The 19,672-nt window shown below is 40.0% G+C and overlaps 1 protein-coding gene across 1 annotated transcript; it reads right to left on the reverse strand.

The window, feature by feature from the left end:
• Window positions 1-12,623: 12,623 nt before the first annotated feature.
• On the reverse strand, window positions 12,624-13,547 carry LOC125119190 (olfactory receptor 18-like). Its single transcript, XM_047766052.1, has one exon. It carries the CDS (start codon window positions 13,452-13,454, stop codon window positions 12,624-12,626), a length of 831 nt encoding a protein of 276 aa, XP_047622008.1. The 5' UTR covers window positions 13,455-13,547.
• Window positions 13,548-19,672: the final 6,125 nt, after the last annotated feature.

Below are 19,672 nucleotides of genomic sequence, written 5' to 3' on the forward strand. Positions count from 1 at the left end.
ATTTTGGATTCAGGAAATTTACAAGCCAATATTCACACTTGGGGTCATACACCCTGGTACCTTCAGCACTATTTCACAATGTCCCAAATCCAGTTTTCGTACAGCTCCTTTCTCACTGGATTCTATGTTATTCATCTCTTTCTATACATTGGCGTAAAGAATGTTAGAGGAGCAAGGAAATGGAGAGATAACAAATCCCTGATCATGGCAAAGGACAGTCTATTCTTTTAATGAAATATATAGAGTAAGAAAAAGCACAACATTGTAAATCAACTAAACATTAATAAAAACATAAAAGTTATATAAAAAAGAAATATCCCTCTCCCCTTTTGAAAAAAAAATCATTCTAATTAATACACTTAGAATCAGCCTTAATTTATTCAGATACAGCACAAGAATTTCTCTTGACTCAGAATGTTGATAATCTAGATATTCCTAGAACTATGTCATCTGGACTCTAAGTAAAAGTCAAATGTTCATAATTAGAAAGGGGTTTTTTGGGGGGGGCGTCTTTTTTGTTGTTTTTTTAGGGCCACACTCTTGGCATATGGAGGTTCCCCAGGTAGGGGTCTAATTGGAGCTGTAGCCGCAGGCCTATGCCACAGCCACAGCAACACCAGATCCGAGCCACATCTACCACCTACACCACAGCTCATGGCAAGGCCGGATCCTCCACCCACTGAGCGAGGCCAGAGATTGAACCCCACAACCCCCTGGTTCCTAGTTGGATTTGTTTCTGCTGTGCCACGATGGGAACTCCTAGAAAGTTTTTTTTTGTCTTTTTTGCTATTTCTTGGGCCGCTTCTGCGGCATATGGAGGTTCCCAGGCTAGGGGTCGAATCGGAACTGTAGCCACCGGCCTACGCCAGAGCCACAGCAACGTGGGATCCGAGCCGCGTCTGCAACCTACACCACAGCTCATGGCAACGCCGGATCGTTAACCCACTGAGCAAGGGCAGGGACCGAACCGGCAACCTCATGGTTCCTAGTCGGATTCGTTAACCACTGCGCCACGACGGGAACTCCTAGAAAGGTTTTTTTATGTGTCCTTTATCTTCATGGGTTTTCATTATCCTTTGATTTTCTAATTTCCCTTCTCTCTAGAAATACATGCTGAATATGTGGGTTGGTTTTTGTTTTTTTTTTGTTTTTTTTTTTTTTTTTTTTTGGTATTTTTGGCATTTCTTGGGCCGCTCCCACAGCATATGGAGGTTCTCAGGCTAGGCGTCGAATCGGAGCTGTAGCCACCGGCCTATGCCACAGCCATAGCAACGCAGGATCCAAGCCTAGTCATCTGCGACCTACACCACAGCTCATGGCAAGGCCGGATCCTCCACCCACTGAGCGAGGCCAGGGATCGAACCCGCAACATCATGGTTCTTAGTCGGATTCGTTAACCACTGCTTCACGACTCCTGGGTTGTCTTTTCAAGGGAAACCTGTGCACCACTGGTAAGAATGGAAATTTGTTTGGCCACTGTGGAAATTCCTCACCCTTATGGTTAAATGGGAAACATGGTATTGGGACAAATAGGGGATTGGGATTGACATATACACACTACTCTATATATAATAGACAGGTAACATGTCTAGTACAAGAAAATCTACTCAATATTATGTAACAACCTATAGGGGAAAAGCATCTGAAAAGGAATGGATATATAGATATATATAAAATGGGTTTATTTTGCTGAACACCTGAACTAACACAACTTTGTAAGTCCACTATACACCAATAATTTTTTTTTAAAAAAATACAACTACCATTTGATTCAGTTTTTCCACTTCTGGGTATTCATCTTAAGGAAATGAAAACACTAATAGGAAAAGTTACATGCACCGCTCTGTTCATTGTAGCATTATTTACAATAGCCAAGATATGGAAACAACCTAAGTGTCCATCAGTGGGTGAGTAGAGGAAGAAAACATGATATATACACACAATGGCACACGATTCAGCCATAAGAAAGAAGGAAATCCTGCCATTTCTGACAACATGTATGGACCTTGAAGGCATTAGGCTAAGCAAAATAAGTCAGATAAAGACAAGTCATGTAATTCACTTATATGTGGAATCTAAAATCAAACAAACAAACCCTAAACTCAGAGAAAAAGAGATCAGATGTGTAGTTTCCAAAAGCTGGGGGTGGGGGTGGGGAGTGGAGAAATTGGATGAAACGAGTCAAAATGTACACCCTTCCATATATAAGATACAAAGTACTAGGGGTGTAAGGTACAACACAGTGACTATAGTTAACACTGTTCTGTGATATATTTGAAAGTTAAGAGAGCAAATCCTAAGAAATTTCAAGGAAGAAAATGCTTTTTTCTTTTCCTCTCTATATACAATGATGGATATTACGTCATTGTGGTAATAGTGTCACGATATGTTTGAGTCAGGTCAGTATACAGTACACCTTAAATTTATATGGTGCTAAATGTCAATTACATCTCAAAAAACCTAGAAAAAAAATGCTTTTCAACTGTAACTTCTAAACTCAGCCTAGTAGGGAGTTCCCTGATGGTGCAGCAGGTTAAGAATCCAGCATTGCCATTGTTGGGACTCAGGTCTATGCTGTGGCATGAGTTCATTCCCTGGCCTGGGAACTTCATGCTGCAGGTCTTGGCAAAACAAAACAAAACAAAAACAAACAAACAAACAAAAAAACAACCTTAGTCCAGTAGACTTCAAATTTTGATAACTACATTTTGGTAAATGCAAAGTCACAACATCATTACCCTATAGACGGCATTAGCGTACAGTGCACTTCTCGATCATTAAACAGGAGTTCCCATTGTGGCTCAGTAGGTTAAGAACCTGACTAGTATCTACGAGGATGCAGGTTTGATCCCTGGCCTCGCTCACTGGGTTAAGGATCCAACATTGCTGCAAGCTGTGGTGTAGGCCACAGATGTGGTTCATATCCAGCACTGATGTGGCTGTGGCTGTGGCTGTGGCATAGGCCAGCAGCTGCAGCTCAGATTCGACTCCTAGCCAGGGAACTTCCATATGCTGCAAGTGTGACCCTAAAAAGACAAATAAAATAAATTAAATTAAAATAAAAATGTTTAAATATAAAGAGATAAACAAAACTAAAATAAAAAATATTTTCTTCCTATTTTTGATCTTATGCAGAATTGTATATCAACCCTGCGTATTCTCAGGGACACACTAATGTCTGGCTCTGCTCTTTGTTTCTCTGGTCTCCCTTTCCTGGTAGCTTGACAAAAGCGCTTACATGTATATCTAATTCCAAACATTTGGAAGTGCTGTATTTTAATCAAATCCCACTCACCTATTTACAGTGGAGGAATTAAGGACCATGGCAGGCCCCCAAACCAGGTCTGAAACCCAGACTTCTCACACCTACCTAACTTCAATCTTTGCTGAAACAGGGGTAATTTTCTTTAACTTAATTCTTCTAAAATTCAGTTCTCTCAGATCAACTCTCTGAAGGTGACTCACATCTTCATTTCCCTTGACAGGTCACGCTATGATTTAATTGGGGCGGGTGGGGAACACAAGAGAAAATAGAAACTCATATAACAAACATCTGGGGAGTTTCCACATCCACAAAATAGAGATAATTTACTTTAATTTAATTTACTGGGTTGTTTCAAGACATTCAATATAAAGATTAAATATAAAGACATTAGATATAAAGTGCTCAGACCCAGGGTTCCCAATCCTAGTTAATTATTATCTTTACCTGGAAAATTACAAAACAAACCCATGCCCAGGCCATAGCCTAGAGCCAATTAAATAATAATCTCTAAGTGTACCGTTCTTAATGGTTAAGAACACTGCCTTAAAGTACATCCAGGTACTTAGAAAATGTTCGCTTAATAATTGCCTAGGAGTTCCCGTTCTGACTCAGCAGGTTAAGAACCTGACATAACATCTGAGAGGATGCGGATTCAATTCCTGATCACAGTCAAGGGGTTAAGAATCTGGCATTGCCACAAGCTGTGGCATAGTAAGCAAATACGGCTCAGATCCGGTGTTGACCTGGCTGTGGCATAGGCTGGCAGCTACAGCTCCAATTCAACCCTAGCCTGGGAACTTCCATATTCTGCAGGTGTGGCCATAAAAGGAAAAATACACATCTTGCTTATTATTACTATAAGTAATAGCCAATGTCTGTATTTAAAATATAAGCATTTAATAGCATTTGCTTCAAAACATTTAATAGTTTAAATACAATTAAGTAAAATTGGTTTTCTTCAAGTCCCTGCATTATCCTATCGTATTTTAATCAAATCCCACTCACCTGTCATTAATTTGGTCAGTATATTTTCTATTAGTGTTTCCACAATGTTAGTCTATATTTATGTATTTATAAAGCTTTGAAATGTTATACAAATGGTACATTATTGCACATGTTGCATCTAAAACATTCTTGCTCACAACATTGGGTTTAGGTTTAAATCTTTCTGTGAATGCATACATCTAGATACAATACTTTAACTGATATGTAATATTGCCCGAAGAAGGAACTTCATTTTACTTACTAAATTTCTTATTTTGATAATCCCATGAAAATTCTTTTGCCTTTCTCCATATCATACAGCTGAGAATTTCGTTTATGGTATGTGCAAGTTCAACTTTACTATTTACTGACTACATTTGTATTCCCAACAGAAAAATGGATTGCTATCAATATTCAAGGTATTATTCAGGTATAGACTAAGAGACACCTCTGAAGTATCTAATAATAGCCATTCCATGATCGCTGCTCCATATGAAAACTTGCATCTTAACAAGGGAATAATATTTCCATATCTCAGATTTTCAAACCGGACTGTAAAGTGCATTGCTATCATAGGAAATCTATAATCCATCATATTAGTGCCACCAGTGCCCCTAAAACCACTGGTTCAGTATCCTAAGTCACAGATGTGTGTATAAATGCCTCAGCTTCTATGCGATGTTCCTTATCTGGAAATTGAGAAGATAACAGCCAGCTCCAGAGATGTGGGGCATCTTAGGATTGTGGAACTTAATCAATATTTGGTCCTTGCTTTGAACCAGAATTATAATTATTTTTGGAATAGTGGACTTATGCATGAAATGCAACCCTAAGAGAGTTTTAATAATCTTTTTATTATATTTTTACTTAAAGAATAGTCGACTTACAGTGTTGTGCCAATTTCTGCTGTACAGCATAGTGATCCAGTCATACATACACATACATTCTTTTTCTCATACTATCTTCCATCATGTTCTATCCCAAGAGATGGGATATACAGTTCCCTGTGCTATGCAGTAAGACCTCGTTGTTTATCTATTCTAAATGTAATACTTTGCATCTACCAACCCCAGACTCAGTGTCCATCCCGCACCCTCCCTGCTCCCCCTTGGCAACCCCAAGTCTGTTCTCCATGTCTGTGAGTCTGTTTGTTTTGTAGGTAAGTTCATTTGTGCCATATTTTAGATCCACATATAAGTGATATCATATGGTGTTTGTCTTTCTTTTTCTGACTTAATATGAGAATCCCTAGTTGCATACATGTTGCTGCAAATGCCATTCTTTTGTTCTTTTTAGGGCTGAGGAGCATTCCATTGTGTGTACGTAATTGGCTATATGACAGGGAACCTGAAGAGTATCTTTTCCCAGGGTGTGCACATAGAATGACTTGGATGATAAATTGTAACTTCCCCTGCTCCTTCTGCCTTTTCTTTTCAATATTTATGAAAATCACTGTGTTGTTCCTTGAGTACAACAAGAGTAATTGAGTAATTGAATGTTGTAGAGCTATTAAATGGAAAATAATAGATCCCATTGAGAGTCCATGTCATACACACAGGCAAGTACTATTTTATCTTGTCTCTTGTCCTAGGGGGCATCCCATAAGCACAGGCAGGAAAGCATTAGTGTGTGCAAGCCATATTGATTATTCTGTGTTTCTGTGACCCAAAGAAGGGTCTACTCAATAGTTATCATACCTGGGGAGTTAAGGATCAAGCATTGCTGCAAGCTGGGCATGGGTTGCAGACTCAGCTCGGATTGATGTTGCTGTGGCTGTGGCTGTGGCTGTGGCACAGCTGCAGCTCCAATTCAACCCGTAGCTGGGAAGGTCCATATGCCATAGGTGAGGCCATTAAAAAAGAAAGGAAGAAAGAAAGAGAAATCAATGTGACTCAGCCATTTCCGTCCAAGTGCTCAGTGTCTAGCTGTATAGGGACAAAATAAAATGTTTTGTCAGATATTCATTAAAAGTTAAACTGTCAAATCACAGGATATTTTGGCCAAATGATATGAACCTTAGAGTTATCAAAATCAATAATATTTTTATCAAAAAGTTTGCCCTTAGTTTATGCATCCATCCCATATTTACCCACATAGACAATATCCATTCCCTGTTTCTTACTTAGTGAGGTCGTATCAAACCGAAATCAACTCAGATGACAATGTCGATGCTCTGAGATACTAAGAACTTGCTCCAGCTCGCTAGATAATAAATGCAGCAGATAGGATTTAAAATTATATGGTGGATCTCTGAGTCACCGGTAGTTAACTTCTTCACACTAATACAACTCAGGAAGTTTAAACCAGAGATCCACAGGTCCTAGCCAATGACACATCTTCTGTACATCATCTCTGTTTCTGGTCTGAGTATGGATAATGTTATGTCTCCAATTTAAATGGAGAAGGCTGAATTACAAGAATGGAGGAGGAAGTGGACAGGTGAGGCAATATCCAGGAGCAGAGATCTGCCCTCAGCTGTTATGAGCCAATGATTTCTGTGATCCTGCCTATGATCTCAGCCATCCTTTCTACGGTTGGTGCCACCCACAGCTCTCCACTGTGGTTTACCGGTAACCTCCAAAGTGAAGATCACAGTAACTAGAGATGCTTGATGGAATGGCCAGAGAAGTGAAATGACTGGGTTGGCAAAGGGACAATGATGGCCAGGTGTCTGTGTCTGGAGTCAGGCTGTTTGATTCAAAGCTGACTTCATCCTATTCTATCCCATGATCTTGTGCAATTTACAATAAATAAAAAAACCTATCATCCTTCCCTCATCTGTAAAAGAATAATAACCTGTACACATATATCTGAGGGGTGACTATGCAGATGAAAAGAAATAAGCTACATGGAGCACTTAATTCAGAGCCTGGCCCTTGGGAATCTTTAATGAATATTTACGATACCACGTATATGATCATCTGGCATCATCCTCATCAGCACCTTCACGATCATCTTGGAATGTTTAGGGGACAGTTTAGACGGCCTCATTTCCTGCTCTGGTGAGAGAGATGCCAACAGAACCTAGAGCCAATATGGGAGGAAAGCAGAAATAAGACTTCTCACTGAGACCAACAGCATCAACTTCATATGCCTCTGAGCTGACTGCATATTGGTGCCCTACTCGCTCATCCTCCAACTGTCCTGCTTATCCTGATGATGAAGAAACCATCCTGCCCCAGTCCCTCCTGTACACAGTATCTCCAGTGGTACTCACTGCAGGGCACTGCCTTTGTGCTGGGGCATGACAAAGGAATGATGATCAATTGCCCTTCCCAGGCTGGGTGAGTGATGAAGGTTCAGGTTCTGTTCTCAGGACAGACAGGAAGACAGAGTCAGATGGACCCCTTGATGAAGACAATGACCATGACAGGAGAAGACACACGTACTGATCCAGCTGGACTGGGACCAACACACTGAAATGTTGCAGGGCACAAGCTGCTTATTTACAGGAGTGTGGGCTTGAGAGCTCAATGCCCAGAGCTCAAAATTAGCCACATTGGCCCATGTTATCTCAGTCTCTGAAGGTCTGTTAATATTGATTGTATAGGATTACAAGAGATGTCCTTGGGGAAAAAAAGGGGGTTCCTGTCGTGGCTCAGTGGTTAACAAATTCGACTAGGAACCATGAGGTTGCGGATTTGATCCCTGGCCTCCTTCAGGGGTTAAGGACCTGGCATTGCTGTGAGCTGTGGTGTAGGTTGCGGACACCACTCGGTCCCGTATTGCTGTGGCTCTGGCATAGGCCAGCAGCTACAGCTCCGATTAGACCCCTAGCCTGGGAACCTCCATATGCCACAGTGTGGCCTTAAAAAGAAAACAAAAAAAAAAAAGAGAGAGAGATGTCCTTTGTATAGTCTGGGTCCTGCCCATTCTCAGGAGGAATCTCATCCTTACTCCTCCTCCTGAACTTCCCGTATCATACATCTTAATAAAAAAAACTCAGACTTACTGTGTATGTGTTTGTTTCATGTGTACAGCAAAGTGATTCCGTTATGCGTATATACATATATTCTTTTCATATCCTTTTGCAGTATAGTTTATTATAAGACACTGAATATAGTTCCCTGTGCTATACAGTAGATCCTTTTGGTTATCTATTATATATAGTGTGTATATGTTAATCTCAAACTCCTAATTTATCTCTCCCACATTCCTTTGGTAACTATGTTTTCTATGTCTTTGCATCTGTTTTGTAAACACAGTTCATTTGTATCACATTTGTCTATGTGGAATCATTTTTTAGATTCTACATATAAGCGACGTCATATGATATTTGTCTTTATGTGACTTCCTTCACTTAATATGATAATTTCTAGGTCCATGTTGCTGCAAATGGCATTATCATTCTTTTTATGGCCGAGTAATATTCTACGGTATATATGTACCACTTCTTCCTTGTCCATTCACCTGTTGATGGACATTTAGGTTGCTTCCATGTCTTGGCTACAGTAAACGCTGCTGCAGTGAACATCGGGGTGCATGCATCGTTTCAAATGATAGTTTTCTCCAGATATATGCCCAGGAGTGGGACTACAGGATCATACAGTAACTCTATGTTATTTTTTTTTTTTAGAGAACCTCCATACTGCTCTCCACAGTGGCTGCACCATTTACATTCCCACAGACGTGTTAAATTAACCTCTATTGACATGTGAGTTTATAATCATGAAATGCATTCAAATGACCGAGTGATTTTAGGGAGAATTGGGTCTTCTACAGCAAGAATCTGATGGTATTCTTATTTTCTCAGTTAATTTTTTGATTGTGGAAGCAACACTTAATACGAGATCTACCTTTTCAACAGATTCTGAAATATTCATATATTATAATTGAATGTAGGTACACTTTTGTACATCACATCTGTAGGGCTTGTTCATCTTGATTCACTGAAATTTTATGCCATTTTATGAGTAATTCTCCATTTCCCCCTCCTGCCAGCCCCTGGCAACCAGCTTTCCGCTATATGATTTTATGAATTTGACTATTTTAGATGAATCATATAAGTAGAATCATGCAGAATTTGTCTTTCTGTGATTGTCTGCTTCACTTAGCATAATGTCCTAATGTCTGCCCATGTTGTTGCAAATGGCCGGATTTCCTTCTTTTTTCAGGCTGAATAGCGTTCACAGACTGCACATGTGATAATATTTATCAGTTTCCATTAATCTGTCAACTGATATTTAAGTTGTGCCCAGATCTTGCCTATTGTGAATAGTGCTGCAATGAACTTAATAGCACTAATATCTCTTTGAGATCTTGATTTCACTTCTTTTAGATAAATACCAAGAGGTGGGATTGCTGGATCACATAGCAGTTCTATTTTTAATTTTCTAAGGAAACGCTACACTGTTTTCCACAGTCACTACCACATTTTTTATTTATATCAACATTGTGCAAGGGTTCCAATTCCTCCACATCCTTACTAACATTGTTGTCTTTGGAGGTTTGCGGTTTTCTTTTTTTTTTTAATAATAGCCATCCTGAGAAGTATGTCATGATGTCACAGTGTGGTTTTGATTTTCATTTCCCTGATGAATAGTGATTTTGAGCACCTTTTTATATACTTGTTAGCCATTTATATATCTTCTTTGGAAAACTGTCTATTTAAGTCCTTAAGCCACTTTATTTTATTGGGGTATAGTTGACTTACAATGTTGTGTTGGTTTCAGATGAATAGCAAAATGAATTGGCTAGAAAGATAGACATATCCATTATTTTTCCCATACACTTAGCCCATTTTTTAACCAGGTTATTAGTTTTGATTTTTTTTTTTACTCTTAATTTGTAGGAGTTCCTTACATATTCTGGAGAGTAATTAATTATCGACCACGTGGTTTGCAAATGTTTTCTCTCATTCCATAGGTTGCTTTTTTTTTTTTTTTTTTGCCATGCCCATAGCATGTAGAAGTTCTCATCAAACCTGTGCCACAGTAGTAACCAGAGCCACAATAACAATGCCAGATCCTTAACTTGCTGAATCACCAGGGAACTCCAGGTTGCCTTTTCACTGATAAGGAATCTGAAGTACACTGAGTTGCCACAGGTCTCAAATTTTTGGCGAGACCTAGGTGGAATTGTGTCTTTAAATCCCTTACTCTTTCTGTTATCTGTGATGCGTCTCTCATACCAAGGAGAGTAGTGTTACTCCTGGATAGCTGTTGTGGACCTTTGCAGCAGATTTATATTCAGGCTTTCCCCACATGCATAGTGTTAGTTAATAAATAACATTCATTCTAAAATTTGAAGTTCAACAGGAAAAAGAAGAAAGGATTACTTCTGGAGCAGGTGAAATGAGATGTCAAAGGGCAACATTACTGTATTAGTCAGGGTTCTCCAGAGAAGCAGGACCAGTAGGTTATACATATATTTATAGAGAGAGAGGTTTAAGAAAATGACTCATATGATTGTGGAAGCTTGTTATAAGTCCAAAGGTTGCAGTGTAGATCAACTGGCTGGAGATGCAGGGGTGAGTTGCAATTCGAGTTCAAAGGCAGTATGATGGCCAGATTCCTTCTTCCTCCTTGAGGTCAGTCTTTGTTCTATCAAAGCCATCAACCGATTGGATTAGGCCCACACACTGAATAATCTGCTTTACTCAAAGTCCAGGGATCTAAATGTTAACCTCAGCCAAATCAAAACAAAACACTTTCACAGAAACATCTAGAATAATATTTGACAAAGTATCTGGGCAACATGACCCAGCCAAGTTGACTAAAATTAACTATCACAATTACCTTGGCAAATTCCCATTACTTTCCTAATGAGAAATTCCAAAGTTCCATGAATAATTTTGCCCAATCCTTAAGTTTTCAGAAATGGAGACACAGAGCTATTCATTGTTCCAGACCAGATCACACTCAAATTGTCTAATTTCAGCTCATGAAAACCAAGCAATCAAAGCCCTAATTTAGCCATTTTTAAAGGGAGTTATCTCTTCTCACTGATTGGTATAGCTTCTTCTCCTGTAAAGGGCATTCCTTTTTTCCACTATTAAAGTTCCTGATCCATAAAGTGGGTAGATGATTTAGCTTAGTAGTAAAAGGCCAAGTAAGTTAACTTAGCTATTAAGGCAGGTTTTCAGAGAGCCTCAGATCACTGCCTCAGAAACCATGTGCAACACCCCTAAGAAAATGTGGATACTCAGAGTTCCCATCGTGGCTCAGTGGTAACAAAACCAAATAGTATCCATGAGGATGTGGGTTCGATCCCTGACCTTGCTCAGTGGGTTAAGGATCTGGTGGTGCCATGAGCTGTGGTGTAGGTCATGATGCATCTAGGACCTGGCATTGCTGTGGCTGTAGTGCAGGCCGGCACCTGCAGCTCCAATTCAACCCCTGACCTGGAAACGTCCATATGCTGCAGGTGTGCCCTCCCCCCAAAAAAAAGGAAAGAAAGAAAAAAAAAAGTTGGGTACTCATATGGTGTACAGCACAGATCAGAGTTCAAATACAGACTTGTTAAGAGAAGATAGAGGAAGAACAGCTGCAAAGTGCAGTCCTAAAGATACTATTACTAATGAAAGGAAAGAGCTACCCTTTGCTGAAGTAAAGTCTAGAAGGCTGAGTCTGGAGCAAGGTGTCAATATCCTATTAACCAGCATAGATGAATAATTTTATGGTATGGAAGAGAATATAAGTAAAGCAATATTGGGAATGTTGGGGAAAATAACATTACCTTGCTGCTAGGGTGGACTTTTTCATGTCATCCCTCTTGTAAGCAAATATGACTTTAAAACCTCTACCATCTGCTCATGAACAATACAGGATCCAAAAATACTAGTCATCTTTGAGCAAAACGTGATCCTATCATTCATTCCTAAACTACATGAAACCCAACTGAGATAATTTTTCAGTCCTCATGATAAGGCTCTTCCTCAGTCCAATTAAATTATAACCTGTGTTGAGAGACATCAGCATTTTTTTAAAGATTCCCAGGTGACTCCAACATGAAGCCAAAGTTGAGAACTAGTTATACCCATTCTTACTCAAAACTTGCATAAACAGATCTGAAAGATACAAAAGTTGTGTGGACAACAGACATGAGTTTTGGAAAGGGTTGAGATTGGAAGTGTTAGGAATAAGCACTGTGCATTTCTCCAGGATGCCTGGGTAACAGGTAAGAAATAAAGAAGGCTCTATAGTCATGATTCAATCATGCAATGATTAAAATGGGGACTGGATCCCACAATAACCACTCCATCCTGTTGAAAATGTACCCAATGAAGCACTATACAGATATGAAATACTGAAAATACTGAAAAGCACAAGAGCTTCAAAAATTATGGAACCGCATAATCAGAAATTTGAATTCTAGCTGTTTGGTTTTACCGGTTTTTCCAAGCTCCATGGAAAAGATGGTGCAAGTATTGAGATTAGGCTGTTCTTTTGAGGAGCCTCCACATGGCCCTCTTGATGTCTCTGTTCCTCAGGCTGTAGATGAAGGGATTCAGCATGGGGACGACAACAGTGTACATCACTGAGGCCACTACAGCCTTCCTGCGGGAATGTGAAACAGTGGAACTGAGGTACACTCCAAGGCCTGTTCCATAAAATAAACAAACAACTGACAGGTGAGAGCCACAGGTGGAGAAGGCTTTATACCTCCCACCTGATGAGGGGACTCTCAGAATGGAGGAAACAATTTGAGTATAAGAGATAAGGATCCCCGAGACTGGAATACCACCAAAAATGGCACTAATAAAATAGATGACTATATTATTGCTGGGGATTTTAAAACAGGCAAGACTGAATAGCTGAGAAGGGTCACAGAAGAAATGAGGAATTTCCACATCCAGGAAGAAAGTAAGTTCTAACACTACCAAACTTTGCAGCTGGGAGACCAAACAGCTGATGAATAATGACACCCAAACCAACAAGCCACAGAAGCGGGAATTCATGATGACCAGGTAGTGTAGGGGGTGACAGATGGCCACAAACCGGTCATAGGCCATTGCAGTCAGGATTAGACTGTCCAAGCATCCAAAAAGAATGAAAATAGACATCTGTGTCATGCATCCCATGTAGGAGATGACTCTGCTGTGAGTTTGGATGTCCACAATCATCTTGGGAACGGTGGTGGAGATGTAACCAATGTCAGCCAAGGACAGGTGGGAGAGGAAGAAGTACATGGGGGTGTGGAGGTGGGCATCAGAGCTGACAGCCAGGATGATGAGTAGGTTCCCAAGCACAGTGACCAGGTACATGGACAGGAACAACCCAAAGAGGAGGGGCTGCAGTTCAGGGTCATCTGAGAGGCCCAGGAGGAGGAATTCTGAGACATGAGTTATATTCTTTGCTCCAACATGGCCAAGACAACTCCTAGAAAGTCAAAGAGGCTTTAACTAAATAAAACAAGCAAACAGGGAGCCAGCGCTGTGTTTATATTTTGGATTCAACCAAGTAAAATTATTCCCACTTGAGGATCATTCACTCCAATACCTTCAGTGATATTTCTTAGTGGTGGCAAACTCATTTCCTCTTAGAATATTTTCCTCATTGATCTCTTGACTATTTACTTTTTTTCTCTTTTTAATTTTTTTTTGTTTCCCCCCACCACCACCACTCCCACCCTCACCCAAGCCTGTGCCTTCAGAATTCCCAGGCCAGGATCAGATCCAAGCTGCAGCTGCAACATATGCTGAAGCTGCTGCACCACTGGATCCTTTAACCTGATGCACTGGGTCAGGGATTAAATCTGCACCTCTGAAGCATCTTGAGCCACTGGAGTGGATACTTAACCCTCTGAGTAACAGCAGGAATGAACTCCTACTTATATGTTAGAGACACTACTTATATGTTAGAGACACTGTTCCAAAGTTTGATAATGAGCAAACCAATTCAGAGTTAATAAAGTCGTAAACACAATAAGGTATCAGCCCCTTCCTTTGAAGGAAATATATGGAAAAAGAAATATATTTCTTCCTTAAGGAAAATCACTCCAGGAGGTCCCATCATGGCTCAGTGGTTAATGACTCTGACTAGGAACCATGAGGTTGCGGGTTCAATCCCTGACCTCGCTCGGTGAGTTAAGGATCTGGCATTGGCATGAGCTGTGGTGTAGGTCACAGATGCGGCTCAGATCCTGTGTTGCTGTGGCTGTGGCTGTGGCTGTGGCTGGCAACTACAGCTCCGATTCGATCCCTAGCCTGGGAACCTCTATATGCAGCTGGAGTGGCCCTTGAAAAGCAAAAAGACCAAAAAAACAAAAACAAAACAAAACAAAACAAAAAAAGCAAAGAAAAAAAAATCACTCCAAATAAAAGACACTAAGAAGCAGTCGAATATACCTTTTCCAAAAGCAGTGAGAGAAATTCCCTTAATTTAGAATATGTATAAACACCCTATAACCTTAGCTATATTCTAAATTAAGGTCAAATGTGTTTAAAAAGTTAGAATACTGATAGGATTTTCAACTTTACGGGTTTTCATCATTATTTGGATTTCTGAGACCCGTCTTCAATGGAAATAAGTGCTCACTCAGATATGTGAGTCACCTTTTAAAAGTCTTTTCCAATATTAATCCCAACACTAAGCTTTTCATGCAAGGTTATTTGTTAAAAAAAAAAAAAAAAAACTCTACACAATTTCAGGGGGTCTTAGAGATTGCTTTTTTGCTTGTTTCCATTATGTAGTGACTTGGTGAAAGCATTTGCATATGCTTATAGTTCTAAAACATGTGAAGGAGGAATTCCTTAGTGGCTCAGTGGGTTAAGGACCCAGTGTTTTCACTGCTGTGCCTCAGGTTGCTGCAGGGGTGCAGGTTCCATTCCTAGCCCAGGAACTTTCGAATGCCATGTGTGTGGCCAAAATGAGGCATTGTTATATTAAAGCATATATACATTGGTGTGGTGGTTTGCCTTGTAAAAATCAGTGCACATTTAATTTTACTCTAGGCCGCCTACACTTTTTTACCCCAATAAAACAATGAGATACAATCAACTAACCTGCTCTTACTTCAGATGTCAGGAACATCCCTGAATTCTGTCTAGTAATAGCCACTCCATGATGGCTCACGGGAAATCCTCAACATGCAGAGGAAATAATATTTGCATATCTCAAAATTCCAAAGTGGGATGAAAAAATTACTATTCATAGAATATCCTATGAACAAAATATTCATGCCTGAAAGACCCATATGAAGTCACTGGCCCATTCTCCTAATTCTCAGATGACCTGAGGCCCAAGAGAAGAAAGCAATGGTTCTGCCTACATTTGCTCATCTGGCACAGAGCAGCCTTGGAAAAATATATACTCATCTGGCTCTAGTGCATGGATAAGCAATGAGGTCCTATTGAACAGCAGAGGGAACTATATCCAGTCTCTTAGGATAGAACATGATGGAAGGTAGCATGAGAAAAAGAATGTACATATATGTATGTCTGGGTCACTGTGCTGTACAGCAGAAATTGATACAACACTGTAAATCAACTATAATTAAAAAATTTAAAAAAAGAAAGTGACAGGAACCCTGGGACAGGAGTCAGGAGATGAAAGTCTGAGCTCCACATCTGTCAAACATTGAGTGTGGAGTGTATATAAATATCAATTTGTTTCCAGCAGAATTTCTTACCTAGAAATGGGGAGAATAACATCCCTAGGCATTTGGCTCTTAATATTCTATTATGGTATTTTATTTATTTATTTATTTATTTATTTATTTATTTATTGTTGTCTTTTCTAGGTCTGCACCTGAGGCATGGGAGGTTCCCAGGCTAGCAGTCTAATCAAAGCCATAGCTGCTGGCATCTGATCCACATCTACAACTTCACCATAGCTCACTGCAATGCAGGATCATTAACTCACTGAGCAAGGCCAGGGATCGAACCCGCACCTCATGGTTCCTAGTCGGATTCGTTAACCACTGCACCACGATGGGAACTCCTGATGGCTTTTATTTAATTGCATGGCAGAGAGGTTGAAGCCTTTCTTACCAAGGAAATGAGAGCAAGGAATGACTTGACATCCTAACTGTGAAATCTTCAAAGTAGAATTCCTCTTGCAGTAACAAGTTTGTTGAAATTAAATCTCAAGATGTATTTAATGACTTTTATTTAATTGAATGACAGAGAGGTCAAAGCCTTTCTTACCCCAGGAAATGACAGCAAGGAATGACTTGACATCCAAAGCATGAAATTCTAAAAGTGTCTCACTCAGTCTATGAAGTAAATCCATGTATCCTCTTTTTTCCCTTTTTCTCTCCTTTACATTTTTAATTATTTAAGAAATCTCCACAAGTTTTTGATAATTGAATGACATGTGCTAACAAAAAACACTGCCTGCCATATCAGGAAACCAAGGGTGTTGCAGCCATCAGCCACATAAGCCACTTGACAGTGAGCCCTGAGGGAGCTCAGAATGAGAAAACACAAGATACTGGCCCCAGAGAGCTGACGTGTGTCTCAAAGGAATTGTTTCAATAAGCCTAGACTCTTGCCTCTTGTGCTAAATTCCTTAACTTGAGATATCTGGTTTTCTTTTATTAACAGAAATCTTTTGATGTTCCAACTACCTGGTCTTTGTTGCAAAAGCTCTTATATATCTTGCCTCCCACCCCTCCACATCACTCCCGCACACACCTCTCACCCTCACCCCCTTCCCCCCTTGGGAGCAACAGGACCTCCACCAGTACCCCGCAACTTAAAACCAACTCAGCTGGTCTGCAACTGTAGTTTGCACCATATTTTTCCTCTCTTTTTTTCTTTCTTCTTCCTCTTTCACCTCCTCTACTCCTCTGTCCAAAACCCTCTGTGAATGGGTGACTGGCTATGGAAACAACTGACAAATTCTGGTCAGGGCTATGCTCTGGTATATTCTGAAGGCCCCAATAGCTCACTGTTTTAGTAACTGTTGCCTCTTCCTCCAGCCTTCTCTTTCTGTTACTGTCACTTTGCCTTAAACTTGCCACTCCTGGGCCATTTTATATTAATTTTGCCTGCCAAGTTGTATATCTTTATTTTATTTATTTACTGTTCTTTTTTTAAATAATGACTTTTATTTTTTCCTTTATAGCTGGTTTACAGTGTTCTGTCAATTTTATTTTTATTGTTCAAGGTGCTTTTTGTTAAAGTGTGGTTGATTTGCAGTGTTTCTTCAGTTTCTGTTGTACAGCAAAGTAACCCAATCACACACAGTTCCCTGTGCTGTACAATGGGGCCCAGTTGCCCATTCATTCCAAGCTTAAGGGTTTGCATCTGCAAACTCCAGACTGCCCATCCATCCCACTCCTGGGAACCACAAGTCTGCTTTCTTTGGCCGTGATCTGTTTCTGTTTTGTAGATGGGATTGTCTATGCCATGTTTTGGATTTCACAGATAAGTGATATATGGTGTTTGTCTTTTTCTTTATGGCTTACTTCACTTAGTATGAGAATTTCTGGTTCCATCCATGTTGCTACAAATGACATTAGTTTATCTTTTCATGGCTGGGGGATATTCCATTGCATGTATGTACCACATCTTCTTGATCCATTCATCTAATGATGGACATTTGGGTTGTTTCCATGTGTTGGCTATTGTGATGAATATAGGGGTGCACATATCTTTTAAACAGAAGTTTTGTCTGGATATGTGCACAGGAGTGGGGTGGCTGGATCATATGGTGGCTCTATATTTAGTTTTATGAAGTACATCCACACTGTTTTCCATAGTGGTTGTGCCAATTTACATTCTCACCAACAGTGAAGGAGGGTTCCCTTTTCTCCACAGCCTCTCCAGCATTTGTTATTGGTTGAGGGCCATTCTGACTGGTGTGAGGTGGTACCTCATTGTAGTTTTGATTTACATTTCTCTAGTAATTAGTGATGTTAAACATTTTTCTCATGTGCCTGTTGGCCATCCATATGTTTTCATAGGAGGATTGGCTATTTGGGTCTTCTGCCTGTTTCTTGACTGGGTTTTTTGTTTTTGTTGTTGAGTTGTATGTATCCTGGGCTGTTTTAAAGGAAGCTCACTGCTTTTCTTCTCTGTCTATAGAAACTATCTCTGAAGAAAACCTCAGCCCTCTTACCCAAACCTTGGGAAATCCCAGGACAATTTCTCTTCCTCCTCCCATGGCATAAGCCACGCTCCCTCTCTTGAGGGAAGGAACATTGGGCCAGGACTAGGTCCATCACCATTAATTAAGGCCCCATCCCAGTCGGATGACACCACCTGGACTGAACAACCTGGCCTAAGATAAAGTATCTTAAGTGTGGCACGGAGAACTCAGACCAGGGGGAAAACTTCCAGTAGGGGAGCCCAACATGCTAGCTGGTTAGGGGATGTCTTGGGTTCTGTGAGGCAGCTGGGAGAGGTCACAGGACATGCAGGCTATGACCTGAGGACGCTCGGCTCTTGAGCCTACCAGAAGTGTCCCCAAATCCCTTTGTCACCCTGCAAAAGTCTCATCTGTGAGGCCAGGGTTGCCTGTCCTCACAGGCATTGCCAGAGATGCACATGATTGCTCCAGAACCAGGCCTTTCTCTGACGTAGGCCTTTCTCTTAGGGACTATTTGCCAGAGACTATTTGTTAGCTTCCTTAATCCATCACCCTTTCCTGCCAGGACTATCATTTTAGATGGGAAACAACCCATCAGCTCTGCTGAGGATGCCTCTAAAATAACTGAGATTTCTCCTCTCCCTGGCTTATCTCAATAAACTTTACTTTCTCTCCACCTTGACTTTCAATATACAAACTATGAGGCCTCTGTTTTGTGTGTTTGTACACATCTATATGTGCACTGTACACGTATGGCATTGCCGGAATTAATTCATAAAAGGGCTCTACTTCATTGGCTTAAAGGAAATTACGTGCTTACACAAATTCTTGAAATACATAAGTTAACTGGCCAGAATTCATGCTAGGTTCACATGAACTGGAAATATTCAATATTAACATCTGGTTTTAAAGTTAAAGTTAGCTTATTGATATAATATAAACATGTCTTTGGAGTCATCGTTAAGTATAACACCTTTATTGTACCTAAGGTTTAATAGAAATTAAGTTTAACATCTTGTTATATCTGTTACAAAATTGCCAACAAAAATGACTTCATATAAATAAGAGCTTTTGGGTAAACTTTTAGGAGTAATGGTTCTAGGAATATCTAAGCATGACTCCAGATATTTGGTAATGTAAAAATTTAGAGTTGTAAAAATTTAGCTGAACTAAGTTAAATGGTGGAAACCTGTTGAATAGCTGGGTCATCTCCAAATAAACTAAGATACTGAGACATTAATTACTGAACATTAGTTTTATTTTACAGAAAAACTGAGGCGCTTAAGAATAAAAAGTAAGCTGGTACACAATTTGGACTTGGTCCCTCTGTTAAAAGAAAGCTGTCTTAGAATGCTGCCTTTGGTAATAAATTGTGAATTTCCTTGCCTTTAAATGACTCCTCTTTACTTTTTAAACTATCTGGGATTACTTTACAGGTAAATCAGGG

This window comes from Phacochoerus africanus, unplaced genomic scaffold (genome assembly GCF_016906955.1).
Source record: "Phacochoerus africanus isolate WHEZ1 unplaced genomic scaffold, ROS_Pafr_v1 Scaffold_18, whole genome shotgun sequence".
NCBI lineage: Eukaryota > Metazoa > Chordata > Mammalia > Artiodactyla > Suidae > Phacochoerus > Phacochoerus africanus.